This window comes from Meles meles, chromosome 11 (assembly GCF_922984935.1).
Source record: "Meles meles chromosome 11, mMelMel3.1 paternal haplotype, whole genome shotgun sequence".
Taxonomy (NCBI): domain Eukaryota; kingdom Metazoa; phylum Chordata; class Mammalia; order Carnivora; family Mustelidae; genus Meles; species Meles meles.
This window is the reverse complement of record NC_060076.1, coordinates 20,303,013-20,326,376: the sequence shown is the minus strand read 5'-3', so window position 1 is coordinate 20,326,376 and position 23,364 is coordinate 20,303,013. Positions and strand designations below refer to the sequence as shown.

General features: G+C 46.0%; 2 protein-coding genes across 8 annotated transcripts; one reads left to right on the top strand and one right to left on the bottom strand.

Moving 5' to 3' along the window:
- Positions 1-12: 12 nt before the first annotated feature.
- On the bottom strand, positions 13-2,519 carry POLE3 (DNA polymerase epsilon 3, accessory subunit). Of its 2 annotated transcripts, none has more exons than XM_046023735.1 (4): positions 2,315-2,519; positions 2,127-2,212; positions 1,806-1,924; positions 13-1,531 (listed from the first exon to the last, which is right to left on the bottom strand). In XM_046023735.1, exons 1-4 carry the CDS (start codon positions 2,378-2,380, stop codon positions 1,359-1,361), a joined length of 444 nt encoding a protein of 147 aa, XP_045879691.1. In that variant the 5' UTR covers positions 2,381-2,519; the 3' UTR covers positions 13-1,358. The 2 variants fall into 2 exon arrangements, with proteins under 2 accessions (XP_045879691.1, XP_045879692.1); XM_046023736.1 differs by having other exon boundaries at positions 2,142-2,212.
- Positions 2,169-21,407, top strand: C11H9orf43 (chromosome 11 C9orf43 homolog). Of its 6 annotated transcripts, none has more exons than XM_046023731.1 (14): positions 2,169-2,229; positions 5,826-5,978; positions 6,081-6,231; positions 9,807-9,885; positions 12,074-12,174; positions 13,839-13,905; positions 14,634-14,788; positions 15,935-16,085; positions 16,451-16,511; positions 16,798-16,868; positions 17,096-17,183; positions 19,302-19,381; positions 20,064-20,127; positions 20,340-21,407. In XM_046023731.1, exons 1-14 carry the CDS (start codon positions 2,169-2,171, stop codon positions 20,552-20,554), a joined length of 1,497 nt encoding a protein of 498 aa, XP_045879687.1. In that variant the 3' UTR covers positions 20,555-21,407. The 6 variants fall into 6 exon arrangements, with proteins under 6 accessions (XP_045879687.1, XP_045879686.1, XP_045879685.1 ...); XM_046023730.1 differs by lacking the exon at positions 2,169-2,229 and adding an exon at positions 2,582-2,732 and having other exon boundaries at positions 20,064-20,118; XM_046023729.1 differs by lacking the exon at positions 2,169-2,229 and adding an exon at positions 2,582-2,732.
- Positions 21,408-23,364: the final 1,957 nt, after the last annotated feature.

The window sequence follows — 23,364 nt, the reverse complement described above, 5'->3', positions numbered from 1 at the left end:
AGGAGTCATTACTTTTAACAAGAATGTTCTTTATTTGTACAAAGCATAATTTTCCTCAACATTCTTCACTCATTTGTCAACAAAGTTTTGACTGTACTCATTTAACAAATTAACAGTGTCAAACTACACACATTTGACTACCTGTCACCCTCCAAGCTCTCAACTTAGAGACAAACAAAAAAGTGCTCGGAGCACCAAATATCAAGAGAAAGAAAAAAAACAACTAGAAGAAAGGTCAACAGAGTCAGTTCAGAAGCAATTAAACGGGATGGTTTTTTTGCGGTGGGGATTAGATTCCTGAGCACCATCAGATTTCTGCACTTTGGGACGTTAAGCAGTTTATCAAAGTTCCTGGGTTGGCAGACGTGAGAAACGGAAGGAGAGAGAGAGTGGGAACTGGGAACAGAGGAGAAGCAGAATAGAGACAGGAAAGGAGAAGCACAGAGGGAGAAAGTTGTGCCTAGAAGAAATAAAGTTTGAAACTTGTCATGAATTGGAAGAATGAAAAACGAGAGCCACAAGCCTGGGAAATGGACTACAAGAGAAAGTCTGGAATTTTATACCTTCCAGGAGGTGACCATAAATCCTAAAGTCATACAGTGGTAGGCAGTGAGGTGCACCTAAGATTAAACCATCTTTGTTTTGTTTTGTTTTGTTGTAAAAGTAAGATATTGGCACACTCGCTTGACTAATTCCATTCTACACGGCTGATTTAAAAGCGTATGTGCCCAGAGCGCAGCCCCCCAGCAGGTCAAATGCCTATCAGGCAAGATAGAGGAGCTCCGAGCCAAGTGGGTCTGGAGAAATAAAAATTCAATTAATGTTGCTGTCAAGTGAAGAGACAACAGATTTCTTTCTTCCCCCGTAACCTTTTAGTAGTTTCCTAAAGCTAAACACATTCCGACCACTTTAATAAGCCAGTATTGCCAAATCTGGTACAATCAAATCAGGCCGAGCATGCTCAAAGCCCCAACTTTTTCTGAGCTTTGACTACCTCTGTGATCTGGGACACAGCAGGCGGCATGGAAGTCGTTACTCCTTTTTGGGGGGATGTTAGGAAGGGAACTGGGATCAAAAACCGCCTAACCATATAAGTAAACAAAAGAGATCAAATTGACTAATCAAATTAGCCACTCAGAATCCCTCTTGCCAAAAGTCATTACCTTCAGATGGATTCGGCAAAATGGGATCCCGCTACTCTGATGGAAGCGCTGGTTTTGATAATTTTAGTCAGTTTTTATTTTGATCTTCTCAGGCTCTTCTGGCTGAGATTACTCTTCCCAGCGGGGAAAAGCTTCTCACAAACGTACCACATTTCAGGATGGTACCTTCCAAGGTGCCACAGTCTTCCCGTCCCATTAGTTGTCCACTTCCTCCTCTTCATTCTGTTCCTCTTCTTCCAGCCTTTCCTCGTCTTCCTCGTTGTCCTCATCCCTGCTCTTGTCTTGCTCTTCTGCATCTGTTTTCTTGTCTTTGTCCTTCTTCTTTTGCTCTGAAGCTTCCTTTTTGCCTTTCTGCTCTCTCCTATATGCTGTGAGGAGGAAGGTGGGGGTGAGGAGGCAGGGCTGAACGCAACAGACCACAGCAGCTAACGCCACCGAAAGGCTGGGGCAGAGAAGGACACGCAACCTGCTCAGCATCACAGATCAGATCTGAGGCGGCACCACCTGAACTGATTCTGAGTCACATCCAGTACTTGCTTCCTGTTCTTACAGGGACGCAAGCTGAGAAGACTCAGGGCCAGGTGAGCAGGTCACAAAGGATGAACATCTTTTACCTGGCTCTACAAAGGAAAGGATCATTACCTTCCAGGGCTTCTTTCAACGGGGTAACGAACCGCTGGAACTCCATCTCTTCCATGGCCGAGAGCACGTCACTGGCATTCAGTGTCTTGCGTTTCCCTTTCATCGCGAAGTTGTTGGCACTGAAAAAAAAGATTAAAGGCCGTCGGGGGTCTGTCAGAACCACTCCTGTCCCGTAAGGGGTAAGAAGGAGGCACCAGAGAACCCTCCGCACTGAGGTAGAGCACAACTGTCAGGCTTTGAGGGATTCCAGGCCAGGGGGGTCTCTGCGGCTCCCTTATGCCCCAGGCCCAGCTAAGCTCTGGCTCGCTCAGCCCGCCTCACCAGGAAGTGGCGTACAGCACGAAGACGCTGGCGGCGCGGGAGATGGCGCTGCGGGCCTCCTTGGAGATGTTGACACCGTCCGGGAGCTGTGAAAAGAGCGTGGGTGAGTAAAGCTACCAGCCCAAGACCTGCTTCCCCAGCGGCCCGCCCGTCCGCCCCTGGCCCATCCGCCAGCCAGAGCTGCCCACCGCTTCCTTGATGATCCTGGTGATGACGGCATTGGGCAGGTTTAGGTCCTCGGGCCGCTCCGCCATTGCCGACGGCGCCGCCGAGGCCCGCGCCTCCGTCTCAAGCCTCTTCCTCAGGCCGCCACGGCGTCCGGACTTCCCGCGTCGCCACAGTCTGACCCAAAGCGGCTTCCGTCCCGCCCCACGTCGCCCCCACTGTGTCCCATAGTGCCCCGCGCGCCATAGCCGCCTTCTTCACCCCAGCCCCGCCTCCGCCTCGAGTAGCCCATGCATCCAAGCTTGCGGCGTTCCACGTCGCAACGGTTTTGGCCCTCCTGGCCTTCCATCCGATCCCACCGGGACCTAGCGAGCGTCCCTTCCCAAGCTCGTTTCCTCGCTTCTTGCCTCCACCACGTCTGGAGACGTCTCATCAGCTCAAGTATGGCTCACTGGAGCTTCCGTCCCTTCCCCACAGTGCTCTGCGCCGCTGCCTGGCAACGGCCCTTGCCTGGCGGCTAGCTTGGGAGCCGGAGGCGTGGACTGAGCGGACGGGGCGGGGCTCCTTCCGACGTAGGGCGGGGGTGGATCCCACCACCTCTCCCAGGTGGCCGGAGGAGGTCTCTTTTACCCAGTGGGTTTGGGCTTTCCCGCAGTTTGGCGTGGCCCTTGCTGGCGCGGCCCACCGAGGCCGAACTCTTCCACTTCACTCTTCTGGAACGAAGCGGGTATCATTTTTCAGTTCTGCGGGAACTGATGTCCATCTTTAATCTTTTCACACCTCCCAATATTACTTCGCAATAGTCGCATTAAGGATAATTGTCGCCTGGAATGGTTAACGCAAACTCCTTTGCCAGTACAGTGCTAATGCTGATGACAGGAATGGGCATGGCTAGACCTCGGGCCTCAGTTCGGGCTGGTCAGGTAGCGAAAGGGCAGCAAGCAGCCGGTTGTAAGGATAACGCGACATTGCATTCCATTAAAAGGCAAACCCTGTTAAAATTGTTTTTTAGTTCGTTGACTTAATGCATCATACATCTCAGTCAAAAGCATTAGCATGGTTTTGCAGTGGCCTTGAAGTTGTATCGTTTTCATGTATGTGGGTAGAAATTGTCCTCAATCCCACTGAGCATGAATGCTTTTTTTTCTTGAAACATGCTGTCTCGTGTCACCCTTAACTTTCCTGGTTTTTATTTTTATTACGTTTTAAAGATTTTTATTTATTTATTTGACACACACACACACACACACACATGGAACACAAGCAGGCAGAGTGGGAGAGGGAGAAGCAACCTTCCTGTGGAGCAGGGAGCCCCACATGATGCTGGATCCCAGGACCGTGGGCTCATGACCTGAGCCACTCAGGCGCCCGTTTCCTGTCTTTTTTTTTTTTTTCTTTTTTTAAGTATTTACTTATTTTGAGTAGTTCTACAGGCAAGGTAGGGCTGGAGCTCATGACCAGAGATCAAGGGTCACAAGCTTTACCTTTTGAGCCAATCAGGCATCCCAATTTTCCAGCTTTTGGCAGGAGACATGAGTACAAATTCTTCCCTATTAGAAGAAAAACAACACAAACACAGTGATAAATGGGCAACTGACACTGCATTAGTTAGAGATTATAGGGTTTGCTGGGGGAACTCTCCATTTGGAGAGAACAGGTCTGGTTTAAAGATACCAGGAGACACTCCCCTCTATCCAGTTGCCGTCTAGTTGGAATTGGGACCCCTGTGTTGTCAAATATTTTGATCTTTAAGAGGAACCAGAAATCTGAACATGGTGGACTATTTCCACTTAAAAAAAAATATAGCTAAAAATGCAGGCCAAACAAAACAAGTCATAGGGTAGGTGTGATGCCATACCAGTAGTTCGTTATCTTTGGTCTAATTTATAAGCTGTTTAGAACAGGGACTTACTTTGTTCATTACTGTTCTCTATGCCTGCAACAGGTCCCATCTCATATTTGGTAGTCAGTAAATGTGTTGAATAAAAGGAAGAAGAAATGGATACTGTCCTTAAAAAAGGGACCCAATGTCCATCTTTAATCTTTTCACCCCTCCCAACTTTGTAATAATCACATTAAGGACCAGGTGGTAGTGATTGCCTAAACTATTTCTAGAGAGAGAAAGATGATACTATTTCTCTTAATGTTTCTACAATTCTACTTAGGGATTTCCTATCCCCTCTTTATTATATGTGGAAACAAGCTGAGAGAGGGGAAATCACTTGCCTGCGGCCATACAGCCAATAAATGAAAAGCCAGAGGCCTCTGATGTGAGTGTAAGTCTACTGATCTACTGTTGGAGCAAACCCATTCATTTCTGGTGGGTATTTTAGCTGCCTGTGTGAGAATTAGAACGCATTGAAGAATGAAGTATGTTTTCCAAAAGCGTGAGCTATCTAAAGCCATGTTAAATTCTGTGATTATATTAGTTCTGATTTGGAGATGGTAGTATGTTCTCCCTAATGATTAACAAAGGGGAAAAGGAAAAGGGTGATAATACTTATTTTGAACTATATGCCAGACCTTTTAATATCCATTAACTAATCTTTGTAATGATCCTGTGAAGTAGGCTTATCCTCATTTTGCAGGCGAGGAACCTATAACTCAGATTGCTTAAGACCCTGGTCACTCAGCTACTAAATGGCCAAGCAGGAGACTTTATGAAGTTAGTCTGCTCCAAAAAAAAAAGAAGTTAGTCTGCTCCAAAAACTTGCCACTCTACTTCATGCTGAGATGTTTTCATACTTGCTTGTTACCCAGTTTTTAAAAGATTTTAATTATAATATGGTCAACATATAGTATTGTAGTGTCAGGTGCACAATTTAGTGATTCAACAATTCTATATATTTCTTGGTGATCACCACAATAAAAACACTCTTCATCCCCATCACCTGTTTCACCCTTCCCCCCGCCCACCTACTCTGTGGTGACTGTCAGTTTGTTCTCTGTAGTTGAGAGTCTGGCCTCTATCTTTTTTTTTCTTTGGTATTTTGTTGTTGTTTGTTTGTTTGTTTCTTAAATGCAACATGAGTGAAATCCTATATTTGTCTTTCCTCTGACTGACTTATTTCACTGAGCATTGTACCCCCTGGCTCCATCTATGTTGTTGCAAACAGCAAGATTTCATTCTTTTTAAAGATTTTATTTATTTGACAGAGAGAGATCACAAGTAGGCAGAGAGGCAGGCAGAGAGAGAGGGGGAAGCAGGCTCCCTGCTGAGCAGAAAGCCCGATGCGGGGCTTGATCCCAGGACCCTGAGATCATGACCTGAGCCGAAGGCAGAGGCTTAACCCACTGAGCCACCCAGGCACCCCAAGATTTCATTCTTTTTAATGGCTGAGTAGCTTGTTACCCAATTCTTAATTATCCTGTGACCATCATTTATTTATATGGGTTCACTAGAAATATTTTATGCTTTAAACCCAAATCAAGATCTGGACTGCATGACTGATGTATAATACACTCTAATTGTATGGTTGTTACTTTAGAGGGTTAGAAAGCTACAAGATGGCTTTTGTACTAAACAATTTATAGCTATGGACTTGCCAGAAGAGAGCCAGTGGGATGAAACAACCTGCCAGCTGGCTGTTTGCCAGCATCCACAATGCTGGGCCACAATCCGCCGGATTGAGAGGGGCCACCCTCGAATCCTGGGCCCCCCGTGCAAAACAGCTCTGAACGATGAAGGTGAATTAGTCAGCCCTACTTCTCCCTTACAAGATTCTTGAATTCTTTGTGTTTGGCTCTCTTTTGACAGATTATGTGTTTTCTTCTGGTCTGTTTTCTCAGACAAACTTCCAGTGCTCACCACTGTAAACATGGCAGATTCCTGCCTCTGGGCCAAGAGACATGCTCATCATCATTTATCAGGATTTACCTTCACCAGACCGCCTGCTCTACTATGTCCAGGTGCTAAGTTTGACTCCAAACTCCAAGGCAGGTAAATTAATCATGGAATCTTGTTTTATGAGCCCCCATCTCAAAATTCTGGGTTGACTTCCTTTACCTATGTAGTAGACTTTGAGAGAGCTGGGTTAAAAATAAAACACTGGTTCAGTTAGAGCAAAAGGAAAGCATTAGTTGTGTTGTAGGAGTTGTTAGAATAAGGGTGTATTAGTTTGCTAGGGTCACTGTAACAAAGTACCCTCAACAGTATGGCTTAAACAACACAACTTTATTTTTTCAGTCCAGGGGCTGAAAGTTCAAGATTAGAGTGCTGATAGAGTTGTTTTCTTCTGAATCCTTTCTCCTTGGCTTGTAGATGCCATTTTCTCCCTGTGTCTTAACATGGTCTATCTTCTGTGTGTCTTTGTCCTAATTTCCTCTTTTACCCTTTTTTTTTTTTAAGATTTTATTCACTTATTTGAGACAGGGAGAGAGAGAAGCACGAGTTGGGGGAAGGGCAGAGGGAGAGGCAGACTCCATTCTGAGCAGGGAGCCCAGTGGATGTGGGGCTCCATCCCAGGACCCTGGGATCATGACCTGAGCCAAAGGCGGATACTTAACCAACTGAGCCACCCAGATGCCCTTCCTCTCTTTTTTAAAGATTTTATTCATTTATGTCAGAGAGAGAGAGAGAGCGCACAAGCAGGGGGAATGGCAGACAGAGGGAGAAGCAGGCTCCCCATTGATCAGGGAGCCCAATGTGGGACTCTGTCCCAGGACTCTGGGATCATGATATGAGTGGAAGACAGATGCTTAACTGACTGAGCCACCTAACATCACATCCCCTTCTTTTTTTTTTTTTTTTAAGTTTTTAATTTTAAACCCTCCTACACTGTTGGTGGAAATGCAAGTTGGTGCAGCCACTCTGAAAAACAGCATGAAGGTTCCTCAAAAAGTTGAAAATAGAGCTACAGCAATCATACTACTGGGTATTTACCCTAAAGATACAAACGTAGTGATCTGAAGGGGCATGTGCCCCTGAATGTTTATAGCAGCAATGTCCACAGTAGCCAAACTATGGAAAGAACCTAGATGTCCATCAACAGATAAATGGATAAAGAAGAGGTGGCATATATATATTCAATGGAATACTATGCAGCCATCAAAAGAAATGAAATCTTGCCATTTGTGACAACGTGGATGGAACTAGAGGGTATTATGCTTAGCGAAATAAGTCAATTGGAGAAAGACAACTATCATATGATCTCCCTGATATGAGGAAGTTGAGAGGCAACATGGGGGGTTTAGGGGGTAGAAAAGGAATAAATGAAACAAGATGGGATTGGGAGGGAGACAAACCATTAGAGACTCTTAATCTCACAAAACAAACTGAGGGTTGCTGGGGGGAGGGGGATAGGGATAGGGGGGTGGGATATGGACATTGGGGAGGGTATGTGATATGGTGAGTGCTGTGAAGTGTGTAAACCTGGCAATTCACAGACCTGTACCCCTGGTGCTAATAATACATTATTTGTTAATAAAAAAATAAAATAAAAAAAAATAAAGTTTTAAATTTTAATTCCAGTATAGTTAACACACGGTGTAATATTGGTTTCAGGTATATGATAGAGTGATTCAACCATTCTCTATATTACTCAGTGCTCATCATGATAAGTGTATTCTTAATCCCTTAATTTCCTCTTTTTAACAAGAACACCAGTCATATTGGATTAGGGCCTGTCTCTATGACTTCATTTTACCCTAATTACCTCCTTAAAGACCCTATCTCCAAATACAATGGGACTCAAATTCTGAGGTATTGAGGGTTAGGATTCAATGTAAGAATGTGGGGGGCACAATTCAGCCCACCACGGAGGGTATCTCATCAGCCTCTGCAGGTCATCTGAGCACGGTGTCCACACATACTATTTTCTTATCCTTTATTTTTAGGTATAAAACTATTTGTAAACTCTTGAAGGCAGAAGCAGTGGTTTCCTTTTGAATCTCCCACAAAGCCTAGGCATCCACTTAGAGCGCGTTGATATGAGAAGCTAAGGGACAGGGATCTGCAGAAAACTTAGACTTGAAGCATTTGGAACCCGCGTGGTTTGGAAGCAAGGCACACCTAGAGGCCCTTGTACTGGACCCTTTTCTCCCATTTGATGTAAACAGCCTTTGGTGATTTCTGCTAGGCTAAAGACAGTATGGGAAAGGGTAGGACTACTTTCTGGTTCTCTAGGACTTGAACCTTGGCAAGAAGGTGGCTTCTCCCAGTCAGGGCCTCTGAAGGCAAAGACCATTACCTCACTCGTGTCATCACTCATTGAATTCACAAATGTGTCTTGGTAGGGACCACTTTGCTGGGCTCTGTGGTAAACAGATTATAGTCTTTACCCCCAAAGGCTTTCAGCCTTGCTGGGGAGGCCGAGAACTGTCCCATGTGATGAGCGCGGAGAGAGAGGGGCCCCCCGGGTGTGTGGAAGCACACGGGATGGAGTCCTCACCCAGGCCACCGTCCTGTGTGCAGGTGGCACATGAATCTGTGGACTGAAGTGGGAGCAGTCTGGTGAAGGGGGGCTTGCAGGTGGGAGGGGCCTGTGAGGAGAGTTCTAGACTACCGGAAGAGCATATGCCGAGGCCTGGAGGAAAGAGGAAGTTCTTTAGGTGCCAGGAGAAGGGTTCCTTGTGCGTGGATCATAGAGCAGGTACAGGAGAGTGGTCAGAGCTGCGGCTGGGGAGCTGGAGTAAAAAGCAGTGGCCTGTAGCACATAAATCAGGCTAAGGAGTTGGATCTTTATCTTATACTTCTTTGCTATATTTATTTATTCCTACACTTAATACAGTTTTTAAAAAATAAATATAATAGCAAGTGATATGAAATGTAAGGAGACAGTTTTTTTTCATAATGTAAAATTTACCATTGCCATTGTTTTTAAGGGTACTGTCCTGGGGCATTAAACACATGACAGTGTTGTGCAGCCATCACCACCATCCATTTCCAGAACTTCATCATTTCAAACAGGAACTCCATATCCATTGAGCAGTGACTCCCCATTCCCTCCTCCCTCCAGCTCCTGTTAATGTCTCTTCTACTTTCTGTCTGTATGAATTTGTCCATTCTAGGTGACTCCTGTAAGTGGAATCATATAATAGTTGTCCTTTTGTGTCTAGCTAGCTTATTTCACTTAGCATAATGGCTTCAGGTTTCATCTGTGTTGGAGCATATATCAGAATTAAATTCCTTATTAAGGCTGAAAAATACTCCATTGTACGTAAATACTACGTTTGGTTTATTTAACATGCTCTGCACGTCTACAGCGAAGGTACTCCATCAGCTTGTCTTGGTGGTGATATATCTGTCTGTAGTTGGAGAGAGAGAGGCACAGGCCCTGCATTCAGGCTGTTGCAACAAATAGTTGTCAAATGTTTGCAGTGTGCAATGTCTGTTTGGGAGCTATTCCAGAACAAAAAGACAGAACTTAAGCAAATGGGGAGATCCTACATTCATTCAGAAAGTATTAAGCCCCAGGTTTTCTGTGGATAAGCAGAAGGCTTGTCCTCGTAGCACTGACTGCCATCCCCATAGCTCTTTTGTGTCTCAGTGTCATGTTCGGAAACTCATTTTTTTAGGACTCGGAAGGACCTACCTGACAAAGATTTAATCAACCGTCCCGATAGATCTCCTAAAGTAAATCACAGATTAAAAAAGGTACTTCTTCAGCATTTCCTCTTTACTGATGGGAATAAAACATTTGCCTCTGTTTAACATTCAGGATGACTATAATCTGAATAAGGATAATGGTAACTCTCTAACATTGGGCCCTTAAGTGTATGCTAGGCTCTGTCCTAATGTCTTTACGTGCTATACTGTTTCCAGAAGTCCCAGATACCAGTGGGATTGATGTGTGCCTGTTTGGCATAAGTCAAGACTTTTCTGTCTGTATTCCACATACAGCATGTTCAGCTGCGAAGTAAACCCTGTCATCATATGGGGAAATTAGAATGCTGGAATGTAACACCGAAAGTGGGCCTTCAGGTCATCTACTCTGATGACTGTCAACCTTTTTAGTTATGACCTACAGTAAGAAATACATTTTACAACAAAATAGCATAGAACAATCTTTATCCTAATTATGAGTAATGCACTCTGATATTTTCTGTCCTATTCTAGTTTGCCTTTTTTTTTAATTTTTTTTTAAAGATTTTATTTATTTATTTGACAGAGATCACAAGTAGAGAGGCAGGCAGAGAGAGAGAGAGAGAGAGAGGAGGAAGCAGGCTCCCTGCTGAGCAGAGAGCCTGATACGGGACTCGATCCCAGGACCCCGAGATCATGACCTGAGCCGAAGGCAGCGGCTTAACCCACTGAGCCACCCAGGCGCCCCCCCCCTTTTTTTTTAAGGACAGAGAGAGTGTGTGCATATGAGCAGGGGAGGGACAGAGGGAGAGGGAGAAAGAATCCTAAGAAGGCTCCACACTCAGCATGGAGCCCAGTGCGGGGCTTGATCTCATGACCCTGAGATTAGGACCTGAGCCAAAATCAAGAGTCAGACACTTAACCGCCTGAGCCACCCAGGCACCCCTCTATTCTACGTCTAAGCAACGTAGGCTACAATTCACAAAATTTGATTCCGTGACCTATGAATTAGTTGGAGTTGCAACTGAAGAACATTACTGTGGTCTGTCTCATAGGTCTTGCAGTTGACAAAACTGAGGTCCGGATAGGGAATTGAATAGCTAAAGCACATAGCTAGTTAGAAGCCGAGCTAAGTCAGAGCTTAGGACGAAAAACCCTTCCACTTATCTACAATAAAGGGAGATGTACTGTTCTTTGCAGTCTTATGGATGCCTTTTATTTGTTTCAAGAGATACTCCACCTTTCACTGTCATCTGGCGGAGAGTGTAAGGGACAGAGAGAGAGAGGGTAGATGTGTCTGAATGGACGAATGAACAAATCACTCTCCTCTTTGGCCTCTTTAGAATAAAGGGTTAGATTAAATTCATTTTAAGATCATTATTTGAATGCACATGGCTCAAAATTCAAAAAGCATAAAAGGGTTTACAGTTCAAAGAAGTCTCCCCTATTTCCTCCAAGCCAATCAGTTCCTTTTCATAGGGACAATCCTATTTTTTAAAAAATGTATTTATCTATTGGGGGAGGGGAGTGAGCATGCAAGCACGGGGGAAGGGCAGAAGGAGAGGGAGAGAGAGAAAGAATCTCAAACAGACTTCCCACTGAGCTCAGGAACTCGGAGCCTGAAGCGTGGCTTAATCCCAGAACCCTGAGATCATAACTTGAGCCAAAATCAAGATTCGACCACTTAACTGACTGAGCCACCCAAGCGCCCCACAACCCTATTTTTTTTTTCTTCCCCTTCCCTATATCCTGCCATGGGTAGGGACTAGATAATTTATAAGGTTTCCTTGAGCACTGTTCTGATATCTTAAATGACTAAACATGAAAAGTGTTGTGACCATACCTTTCATGTAGATGCCCATAATTGTAGACAGTCTGTAAAAGCAGAAAACTTGCTTCTGTCCCTGCCAATTCCCTCCCTGTTCCCAAATTGTATTGTGTTATCTGCATGGGAGCTAAGTGTTTGGAGTGGAGGAGGCAGAATGAGTAGTGTTCCCTTAGGTAAAGCCCAAGCTCCCCTCTAGGGGATGGGGTGGAAAGTCGCTCAGTGCCGGGGACACTATTCTCTTTAAATGCTCACTCTTGCAGAGTACCTCTTGGTGTCTGGTTTCTTGGGAAGTTGTTATGAAGACAATCTGGGGATAAGAAATGTCCTTTTGTCTTTTTCATTAGCGTGATAATTCAGTTCTTAGGCCCGTTCTGAATACCATCAGGAGCCGGTACCTTCAAGCCATACGAAGGCTTTCCATCTTTCTCTTAGCTTTCAGTGCTGAATTTGAATGAGACACAACTTCCCAGCCCTCAAGATGTTAGAAATATGGTTGTAATCTGGATCCCAGAACAACCAGAGAGGCACGTGACGTGAGTATTGTGTCCAGAACTTGGGGACCTTCCACCCTTGCCTTCTGCAAGTCCCTCCTGCCCCGTGTGGGCGTCCCATTTGTGATCTCCTTTTTAGCCGCCTCATTGTAAGGTAATAGGAGGCCAACTAGAGAAGAAGGTCATAGTGTCTTATATCTGCCTCTTGCTCCACTGGGGTTCGAGTTAATGCACTTTGTGCTTCCTGTGGCGGGGCTTCTCCATGTCAAATCCTCCATGGCGGGAAATAGCATGCGAGGTAGTGCCTGTGTATTTGTGAGCTCTAAGAAACAGATGCTTCCTACCAATCTCTCTGTCTGTCTGTCTTTCAGATTTTATTTTTTTGAGAGAGAGATTGAGATAGCGAGAGAGAGGGCACAAGCAGTGAGGAGGGACAGAGGCAGAGGGAGAAGCAGACTCTCTCCTGAGCAGGGAGCCCTGTGTGGGACTCGATCCCAGGACCCTGAGATCATGACCTGAGCTGAAAGCAGACACTTAACATACTGAGCTACCCAGGCGCCCCTTTCAGTTTCTTTTATTAGCCATCCCCAGCTCGTGAAAACATTTTCAGTGAAGCGCTTGAATCTTCGGTCTCAGCCCCAAGGCCTAGAACAGTGGCACAAGATGAACGGCATGTAGAACTTGTGCACAAAGCAGGAGGAGCATTTGGTGAGGGCCCAGAGGCTTGCTTCTACTGAGAACCATTGGAAGAAAGCGTTTGGTTTTTCTTCAGTGAATGCTGAGGCTTTTGGACTCTTGTTAAGTGATTATGTAGATATGATGTGATTTAAGAATTTCTTCTTACTTTATTTATTTATAATATTTTATTCATTCATGAGAGACAGAGAGAGAGGCAGAAGCAGAGGGAGAAGGAGGCTCCCCAAGGGGCAGGGAACCAGATGCAGGACTTGATTCCAGGATCCTGGGATCATGACTCAAGCCAAAGGCGGACACTTAACTATCTGAGCCACCCAGGAGCCCCCTTATTTTATTTTTTAATGATCCTGTCAGTGCTTCTGCATATATGCATGTGTGTGTGTATGTGTGATATAAACACAAAAACTCCTAAAGGTTTACTTCCTTTCATGTAAATAAAAAAAACCCAGACGTGGGTGGGTCACAGCTAGCACCTCAGCTCCACAAGGCTATCAGAAACCAGAACTCTTTCTGGCTCTCTGGTCATCCTCCTTAGCCCGTGGCTTTCATTTTCTATGGTGTCTCATGGGGGCTTTGAAGGTCTAAGTGGACAGCTAGAGCTCCAGCCCTCTTACCCAGGAAGATGACAGAGCAAAAAATACTTGAGCACCTCCTCTGGGCTAAACTGTGAGAATCTATTGAAGAACCAGACTTGCTCCCTGTCCTAGAGTGTGTGGGGGGATCCAGGCCTTACAAACATCACCACACGGAGGTATATAATTACTAATTTGGATTAATGCTGTGAAAACAAGTTACTGGACTGTAGGAGAGAATGGCAGGGAACCTCATGTAGATGTGAGGTTAGGTCTTGTTTCTCACAGCTTCCAGGCAGGTGGTTCCTCCAGGCTTCCAAACAGCCATCTTTGACCACTGAAGAGAGGAAAGACATCTCCGTGGTCATCATTCACAAATATCCTCGGTGCTTCTATGTTAGATGTCTGGGAATAAGTTGTGGTTGTTCTTGTTTCAAGTCCAGCTGAGAAGAAGCATGTTCTTCCCAGCCAGGACTGGATGAAGAGGAGAATGATATCTACGATGGTAAGTTCCGTGTTTTGGTCAAACCTTTATGAGATTACTCTGTAGAATTTTGTTTTGCTTTTCCTTTCAGGTATCTTGTGCCATTCTTTTTAAATGAATACAATTTGCAAGAGAAACCCCTTTTAAGGAATTACCCAAACATTTTCTATCCAGGGTCTCTCTTCCCTACTTCCTCCCTGTAGAAAAGTTAGGAGGAAGCCCTTGGATATTCAGGAGGAATTTTTGACAAATAAAGACAAATTCCCCGTGTGATAGAAAGAGAGCTTCAGTGGACTAGGGTTTATAGTGGACTTGGGTTTCTCATTCTTCTGCCACCATTTATGGGTAAATGTAACCTTGGGTAAGTCACAGAGCTGGGAGGTTGCTACATCCATGAGAGGAGTGTCTTGGTCCACTTGTTCATTGCTGAATCCCCAGTGCTAGCCCTATGCCTGGCACATAGTGGGCCAACAAATATTTGTTCAGTTTGCTCAGTGAATGAATTAATAACCTTTTTGGAAAAAAAAAAAACCCAAAGAATGAATGCCTGTATGATCTGAATTCAACCATGGAGTGGGGAGCCAGAGAGGGAAAATATGGCAGCCTTCTCAGTGCAAAGGAGGGGTTGTTGCTGGAGCGGGTCTGGAAACAGGGAGTTTGGCCTGCCAAGGTTATGTCTGGGAAGCTGGGATGTTGATGGGAAGGAGTGGAACTAAAGAGAGTGCTTCGTTTCCATTGTTCCTTTCTAGAAAGATAGTTGGCTCTCCAGAAAGCAGAAAACAGAGACACCCTTGGGGCCTCCAGGGATGATTGTGCCTCCCCCCTCGCCCATACAATTTCTTGAGCAACAGTCTGTACCTTTCTGGAACCAATTTGACATGTTACCTCAGGATCTACTGAAGGAGTACGTATCACGTAAGCCAGTGGGAGAGTCAGGGTACCTGCTCTTCTCTGAAGCAGAGAAGCCACTAAGTAGCATGCTCTTTCTGAGGAAGGAGGGAAGAAAAACTCCTCTCCCTGCCACTTGTTCAGTGAAGTCTTAGACTTACCAATGTACAGTGGTGACAGGAATCACTGCCATTTACCAAGTGCTTATCACGTGCCAGGCCCTGCACTATAGAAACACATTACATCTGTTCTCTTACTTGATCTAGTAACCACTATTCCTCTCTTCTTCTCCTTCTTCTTTTTATTTTTTTTTAAAGACTTTATTTATTTATTTGACAGAGAAGGAGTTTACAAGCAGGCAAAGAAGCAGGCAGAGAGAGAGGGGGAAGCAGGCTCCCTTCTGGGCAGAGAGCCTGATGTGGGGCTCGATCTCAGACCCTGGGATCACGACCTGAGCCGAAGACAGAGGCTTAACCCACTGAGCCACCCAAGTGCCCCTCCTCCTTCTTTTTAAAGTGAGCTCTATGCTCAACGTGGGGCTCGAACTCACGACTCTGATATCTAGAGTTGCATACTCTGCTGATTGAGCCAGCTAGGCACCCCCACACTCTTCTTTTTTAAGTGAGTTTTGGATAAGTGGGAGGCAGGGGGAAATGTGGCTTGGGGAGTGCCCGGGTGGTGCAGTCAGTTAAGCATCTACCTTGGACTCAGGTCTTGATCCCAGAGTCCTGGGATCGAGCCCCTAATCGGGCTACCTGCTCAGCAGGGAGCCTACTTCTCCCTCTCCCTTCTGCCCCCATCCCTGCTTGTACTCTCTTTCTCCCCCTCTGTAAAATAAATAAACAAAATCTGTTAAAAAAAAAAAAAAGAGGAAATGTGTCTTGGAGTGAGATAGTCTTTGGACTAAGCATTGAAACTTCCTGGTTTTGTGCATTTTGGTAATCTAGCATCTTTAATGCTTTAATGCACTGTTTGCAAAATGGGGATAAGAACACCTGTCCTCAGCGAATTGAAAGCTGTTACCCAATGAGCACCTGTTGGCATAGGCCTTTTCAGGTCCAGAGTGGAAATTTATTCAAATTTGGAGCCCTTTTCATCCTTTTTCTTCAGCCACACTCTCCAGGAGGAACTGTTGCTGACTGGCTGTCTCTGTCCCCTCCAGCCTCTTGCCTAATGAGGGGAAGACCATGCCTTCTCTGGAGATGAGGACACAGTTGGCCATGATGAAGAAGAAAGCTCCCCTGGAAAAGAGCCGACCCGACAATGCCATTTCTGCTAAGATGTTCTTAACCGTACACCGCCTCACGCTGCAGGTGAGAGCTAGGGAGCCTCAGAGAAAAGTCTAGATGTTACTCTAAACTCAATTTTCTTCGAGGCTGGAGGGGGTTAACACTTTCTTTCTCTCTACCCTTCCATGCCGGACCCACACCCCACGGAAGGGCTGGGCTATATGTAGGTGAAAGCAAACATGCGGGGAGAGGTTTGAGGAACATTCTCTTTCTCCTGCACTTTGTTCCCCACTCCGTTTCCTCTCTCCAGAGCCCCTGCTATAAGGCTGCGTGCATCTGGTTCTCAGACAGTGCTGGTTGGCTACATGGGTACCTGCATTTGAGGGATTTGTTTTAGGAAAAGGAAACACTTTTAGTAGAGCTTTTCTTCTTTTTTTTCCCCCTTCCAGAGACCAGCATTGAGATATCCTAAACATTCAAAGAAATTCTATCACAACCTGAACACAGAAGGTATGTCATCTGGTGCTGCCGGGTCCTCAGCTACTGTCCCGTCAGCCCACAGTTCTCATGCTTGGTGTGGGTCTCAGTTTGTTCTATCTGTGGCCAGAGTCATACAGGCTCCCGTGCAGGACTCGGAAAACCGCGGGTTCAGGAGGCAGTCCCCCTCCCCCACCACAGATGGCTTGGTTCTGTCAGAGAGGGTGTCACCACTGTGGAGCAGGGCCCAGCAAGCAGCCCCTGGGGAAGGTGGGCGCTGTCAGGGAGAAGAGGACCGAGCCGGTGCTCTGGTCACCAGGTCACAAGAAGCAGCAGCAGTGGCAGCAGAAGCAGCCGCAGAGGAAGGTGAAAACCCCGCCGAAGAGACAGGTAGAGAGGCCATGAGGGAGGCTGGAGGACCGGCTGGGAAGGGGCCAGGGGGCGCGGCCTGAATGGGAAGGGGTGGATGAGGCGCCAGTCTCCTGGTTCTCCTCCTGGTTCTAGATCCAGAGTTCCTGTCTGCTTGCAGACACTAACTTCCTTCTTTTAGACTCTTTTTGAAATGTTTTCTTCACTTCTGATTATCCTAATTCAGTTCCTTCTCATGTGGGTTTCAGGAGGCTAAAAAGAAACCCAAGAGTGATCTGGGGAGTCAGGACATTTTGCATAAACGTTCTGGTGCCGTGGTGTATGGCCCACACTATGGTAAGGAGAATGCGGGCTTGGGAGGGACGGGATCTCAGGATGTAGCTGAGGGCAGGAAAAGCTGGACACGTCCGTCATTTTGGGGCCTGCCTTCATCAAGCATTCAGAATTCTTCTTGGAATGTTCTGGCTTGCCTGGGCTACCATGCATCATCCTTCCATCAAACATTTACTAAGGAAGCAAGCTGGGCCAAATGTCTGCTTCATGTGGGCATTCGAGAGATGACCGTGAGCGTGAGTCAGAGTCATTTTCCCTCGGGTCTTACTTTAGGAAAGGCAGAGTGGTTTGAGAATGAAGAGCGAGCAATGAGGCGGAAAAGAGTCCAGCTCCCCCACCCCCACCCCAGCCACGAGTTAGTCCCTGGGGGCTCGGGTTGAGATCAGCACAGCATCTAGATCCCTTCTGGAGGCAGGAGGCTAATTCTTGACAGGCAGTCCTTTTCCTCGGGTGTTCATGCTGAAGACCAGAATAGGTAGCTCCCCTTTTTGGAATCTTTATCATGTGTCTGAGCTGAAGGATATACTTATTCTTTTTTAAAAATTTTTACATTTTTTATTAACATATAATGTATTATTAGCGCCAGCAGTACAGGTCTGCGAATCACCAGGTTTATACACTTCACAACACTCACCATAGCACATACCGTCTATAGTGTCCATAACCCACCACCTTCTCCATACCCCCTTCCCCCCGGCAACGCTCAGTTTGTTTTGTGAGATTAAGAGTCTCTTATGGTTTGTCTCCCTCCCCATCCCATCTTGTTTCATTTATCCTTCTCCTACCCCCCAACCCCCCCACGTTGCCTCTCAACTTCCTCATATCAAGGAGATCATATGATAATTGTCTTTCTCTGATTGACTTATTTCGCTCAGCATGATACCCTCTAGTTCCATCCATGTCAGATATACTTATTCTGATCCATCTGATGTTGCTCAGGTTTTGTTTTGTTTTGTTTTGTGTGTGTTTGTGTGTGTGTGTGTTTAAGATTTTATTTATTTGTCAGAGAGAGAGAGAGCTCGGGCAAGCAGGGGGAGCAGCAGGCAGAGGGAGAAGCAGGCTTCTCGATGAGCAAGAAACCCAATGTGGGACTCAATCCCAGGACTCTAGAATCATGACCTGAGCCAAAGGCAGACATTAATTGACTGAGCCCCCCAGGTGTCTGCGATGTTGCTCAATTTGAGTGCAGAAAAAAAAGAAAGGGGGGAGAAAGAATCCCCTAAACCTTAGGAGCTTCTTTGGCTCCACTCAGAGTGGACCTTGCTTACTGCTTCCTCATCATACTTTATTGATTTATTTGAGAGCAGAGCACAAGAGATCCCAGGACCCCGGATCATGACCTTAGTCAAAGACAGACTCTTTTTTTTTTTTTTTAAAGATTTTATTTATTTATTTGACAGAGAGATCACAAGCAGACAGAGAGGCAGGCAGAGAGAGAGAGAGGGAAGCAGGCTCGCTGCCAAGCAGAGAGCCCGATGCGGGACTCGATTCCAGGACCCTGAGATCATGACCTGAGCTGAAGGCAGAGGCTTTAACCCACTGAGCCACCCAAGCGCCCCCAAAGACAGACTCTTAACTGCCTGAGCCACCAGGCGCTCCGGGAAGATGTTCGTTTAGAGAAAGCGAATTGAGAAAGGAGAGGATGAATGCATTTAGGGGCTAGTTGGGGAAACAGCTGATGCAGAAGTATCAGAGAAACAGAGCTTTTGGAAGGAAGGGGTTTCATTTTCAGAGGTCAGTATGGGGACATTTGGGTTGGTTCCAGAAGGTAAGAGAAGTCTTCATTAACTGAAAACATAGGGTCAGGGTTTCTTTTGCTTCTCTGATGTGCAGATATCAGCCCCTTCAGTTTCTTGGAGGAATCCTAAGTCTTTTTTTTTTTTTTTTCCCTGAGTGTTTTAACATACACTTGACCTTAATCTCTAATTCTGTGATACATGTGTTCACAGTCCCAGTGAACAGAGTCACAAAGAGAACTCAGAGGCCCATCTGCCTTTCACCTCCTCTAACCTGTCTCATCCTGGATGTGGAGTCACCTGCAGGCTAGGGCTCAACTAGCAGCCCAATGGTGGGATATGAAGTACCAGTAAGAAGAGAATTGATTGACTTTGTGCTCACTAGGTCACAGAACTCTACCAAGCCAAGAAAGTGACAAAAAGCAGCCCCAGCAGACGAAGTCAGAGGGACCCACCTTGAGAAAGGTAAGAGCACCAGAGCCATTCCAAATGGTTTCAGTTCCCTGTTACTGTATAGCACACCACCTCAAAGCTGAGACAGCTGTGGCAGTCGTTCTTCGGATTCTGAAGGGTGAGTGGCCAGATTTTCTGGTGTTGCTTAATGTCACTCATGCAGCTGCCTTCAGCTGGCTTCTGGGGGTGAGGGGCTGTTAGCCAAATTGTCTGAGTTCTCTTTCATGAGGTCTCTTCATTGTGCCTCACTTGGGGTTCTTGACAGTGTGGTAATCTCGTGGAAGCACTTCCTTGAGAGAGAGGACTGGAACTGAAACAATGTCATTTCTGCCACATTATATTGGTTTAAAAATCCCAAGTCCAGCCCAGACTCAAGAGGAGAGAAAACAGACTCCATCTCTTGGTGGGAGGAGCAGCACGTGCAGTCAGGACTGAGAAGAATTGGTGGCAGCCACATCTGGAGGCCATCTACCTTCAGCTGACAGCTGTGAATGGGGGAAAGTGGGTTCTGGCTTCATCTGGTCAGCCTGGAGGACAAAGAATCTGTGATACAGCCTTCTCTCTTTCGTCTCAGGAGGTGGCATTTTGTCCTGTCGTAGATGTTAATTTTTCTAAGAGAAGCATCTCTTAGAAAATCTTTTCTTTCTTAAAGTCTTGATTCAAGTTTCCTTACACTTACTCCATTGGATTTCAGGATTCAGAGAGGCCACAGATGGAATACTTGGAGAATCATCTGGATTCCTTTGCCGGTAAGGACGGTAAGTTACTAGGGTGGAGGAACCCCAGTAAGTCACTCAGGCCAGGGAGCGCTGAACCTGTGTTGACAAGGATGGTCCACCACCCTGGACGCCATAGTTCTCTTCCCTCAGAAGGGTCCTAAAGACATGCAGCCCTTCCTTCTCTGTCCTCCATTTGTCGCGATTGGGAGAGGGCTGCAGGTACATGCAGTTAATGGCTGGTCTTCTTTTAGATCCCGAGTTATCCAAGACAGAACCCTCTAACAAGGACATCAGCGCTCAGGACTGGGTTGTGCTGGAATCCCAAGACAGGAGCTCAGAGGACCTCTCAGATGATACATCTAGAAGGTGGAACCCTGAGCTCAAGCTCCTGAGGATTCTTCAGGCCACTGATAATGAGGATGAGGAGGACCAGCTCTCCGAGTCACAGAGTGAAGGGTCTTTCTAGACCTCAAAGGACAACCTTATTCCAGAGAAAGATACTTGAAATCCTGGGGACAGAGACCTTGGACATACAGACAGAAAGGAGAGGGGACTTATGCTCCTGGGAGCCTTCATGAGGGCCTCACTGTAGGGACTCTGCTTTCTTCATTCACTTCTCCTTACTTCTAAAATCAGTGAGGGAGAAAAAGCCTCCCCCTTTTTAAACTGAGGTCGTTTCTCTTTCATTAGGGGCAGAAAAATTTTAGTGATTAAACACCACTGCTTAAGGAAAAGACTCATTCTGTTCCTAGGAGGATGGGAGAGAAATTTCTGTAGATGTGTTTTCTGGGTCACTTTTATCTCCCCTCTGAAGCTCTGAAAGGTTTCCAGTCATAGGAAGATGAGTTTTGGGACACCTGGCCAGCTCCTTCCACAGAGCATGCAGCTCTTGATCTCGAGGTTGTGAATTCAAGCCTCACATTCTGCATAGAGATTACTGGAAAATTTAAAAAAAAAAAAAAAAAGGAAAGATGAGTTTGTCCTGTGGGAACCCATACTGTGTTCCTAGCTCTTCCTCTCGTTCTCTGGAAATGGCTTCTCTCGGGGTTGGCACCCAATAATCATTATCAAATAGTATTTGTATTAGCCTGAATAAGAGTCTGAAGCTCCAGCATCTACATTACAAAATAGTATTTGTATTAGCCTGTATAAGAGTCTGAAGCTCCAGCATCTACATTACTGAGTCTGTGGGAATGTTTCAGTGATGCTCGTAAAGACTCAACATTTCAGAGTCTCAGGGGAACTTGGCTTTTGTTTTTGTTATTGTTTTTGGGTTTTTTTAGATTTATTTATTTATTTGACATAGCGAGAGATCACAAGTAGGCAGAGAGGCAGGCAGAGAGAGGGGGAAGCAGGCTCCCTGCTGAGCAGAGACCCTGATGCAGGGCTTGATCCCAGGACCTTGAGACAACGACTTGAGCTGAAGGCAGAGGCTCAACACACTGAGCCACCCAGGCGCCCCTGGATTTGGTTTTTGGAAAGATTTTTTTTTTTCATGTTTCTGTCCTTAAAGTTTTTAATATAGAAAATTTTTTCCAAAATTACCTAAAAGTCAAGAGAATAATATAATGAAACTCTCATGTACCCAGTAGGTTAGATTCGGGCAATGAAGGCCCTTGACCCGGGCCTGTGGCCCATGAGCTGTGATCAAGGCAGCTGGAGCCCATTATTCTCACCAGCTCTGGATGCAGGGTCGAGTCTCCTTCCCATAAGTGGGAGCCGGGTGGAAGAAGAGAGCCCTGACCACTGGTGGTACTCACTAGCCCTTAGCCTCAGCCACCAGTAGCTGCCGGCAGGATGAGAAATGATGACATCTGTCCCTCCTGGGGAGACCACCCCCTGCCTTGCAGCAGGGGAGGGAGCCCTATGTTCTTGGGCAGCAGCGGTCTGGAGTAGTTTCTGTCTCGCTGAAATTGGGGTGGGGACGGGGAGAGCATGGCTCTAGGGTCACATAGCATAGACTCAGTTCCTAACGAGCTTTTGTAGATTTTTTTTTTTAAAGATTTTATTCATTTATTTGACAGACAGAGATCACAAGTAGGCAGAGAGGCAGACAGAGAGAGGGAGGAAGCAGACTCCCCGCTGAGCAGAGAGCCCGATGCGGGGCTCGATCCCAGGACCCTGGGATCATGACCTGAGCCGAAGGCAGAGGCTTTAACCCACTGAGCCACCCAGGCGCCCCTTGTAGATTTTCTTAAACAATTTGCTCTTGGCTCTTAGGGCTATTTTCAGAGGCATAAATATATATTTTTAAATTTTTTTTAAGATTTTATTTATTTATTTGACAGATCACAGTAGGCAGAGAGGCAGGCAGAGAGAGAGGAGGAAGCAGGCTCCCCACTGAGCAGAGAGCCCGATGTGGGGCTCGATCCCAGGACCCTGAGACCATGACCTGAGCCACTGAGCCAAAGGCAGAGGCTTTAACCCACTGAGCCACCCAGGTGCCCCGCATAAACATATTTTTTAAAATAATTTTCACCAGTTTCACTGAATAGCAGTCTGTGAACTTCTCACACTCTTATGATGGAAGTGGAACTCAGGACTGGGCCTGACATCTTTTTTGTTTTTGGTTAAGATTTATCTGTTCATTTTATAAGGAGAGCACACAAGCAGGGGGAGGGACAGAAGGAGAGGGAGAGAATCCCAAGCTGACTCCTGGCTGAGCTTAGAGCACGGGGCTCCATTTCACCACCCTGAGATCATGACCTGAGCCAAAATCAAGGTCGGCTGGTCAACCAACTGAGCCACCCAGGTGCCCCCCAACATGATAGTTTTTAATAAGACAAACTTATGGGGCACCTGGGTGGCTCAGTGGATTAAGCCGCTGCCTTCGGCTCAGGTCATGATCTCAGGGTCCTGGGGTCGAGCCCCGCATCGGGCTCTCCGCAGGGAGTCTGCTTCCTCCTCTCTCTCTGCCTGTCTCTCTGCCTACTTGTGATCTCTCTCTCTCTGTCAAATAAATAAATAAAATCTTTAAAAAAAAATAAGACAAACTTATCCCTCATCAATTATTTGGTTCTGCTAAGTACAGTTTGTACAAAAGAGGCAGATTAAATGTTAACTCTTTTTTTTTTCAAATGTTAACTCTTTTTTAATGTTGTCTCAAAACACACCAAATTAGAAAGCTGAAACTGCTGTCTACTCGTTCCTCTCTCCCAAGCCAAATCAAAATTCTATGACATCATTTGTGTTACTAGACTGAACTATACTTAGCTGAATCTTGAGAGTGAGAGGCATCTGAGAGGGGTCACATGGGTTGTTTTTCTGAAAGAATTA

Coding starts and splice junctions, on each gene's coding strand:
- POLE3 (XM_046023735.1), bottom strand. CDS start 2,380: ATGGCGGAGCGGCCCGAGGACCTAAACCTGCCCAATGCCGTCATCACC. Junction 1,925..2,126: donor GTGCTGTACGCCACTTCCTG/GTGAGGCGGGCT, acceptor CTTTTTTTTCAG/TGCCAACAACTTCGCGATGA. Junction 1,532..1,805: donor GTTGAAAGAAGCCCTGGAAG/GTAATGATCCTT, acceptor TCCTCCTCACAG/CATATAGGAGAGAGCAGAAA.
- C11H9orf43 (XM_046023729.1), top strand. CDS start 2,582: ATGCATCCAAGCTTGCGGCGTTCCACGTCGCAACGGTTTTGGCCCTCC. Junction 9,886..12,073: donor TAAATCACAGATTAAAAAAG/GTACTTCTTCAG, acceptor TCTTTCTCTTAG/CTTTCAGTGCTGAATTTGAA. Junction 16,512..16,797: donor TCACAACCTGAACACAGAAG/GTATGTCATCTG, acceptor TCTGGTCACCAG/GTCACAAGAAGCAGCAGCAG.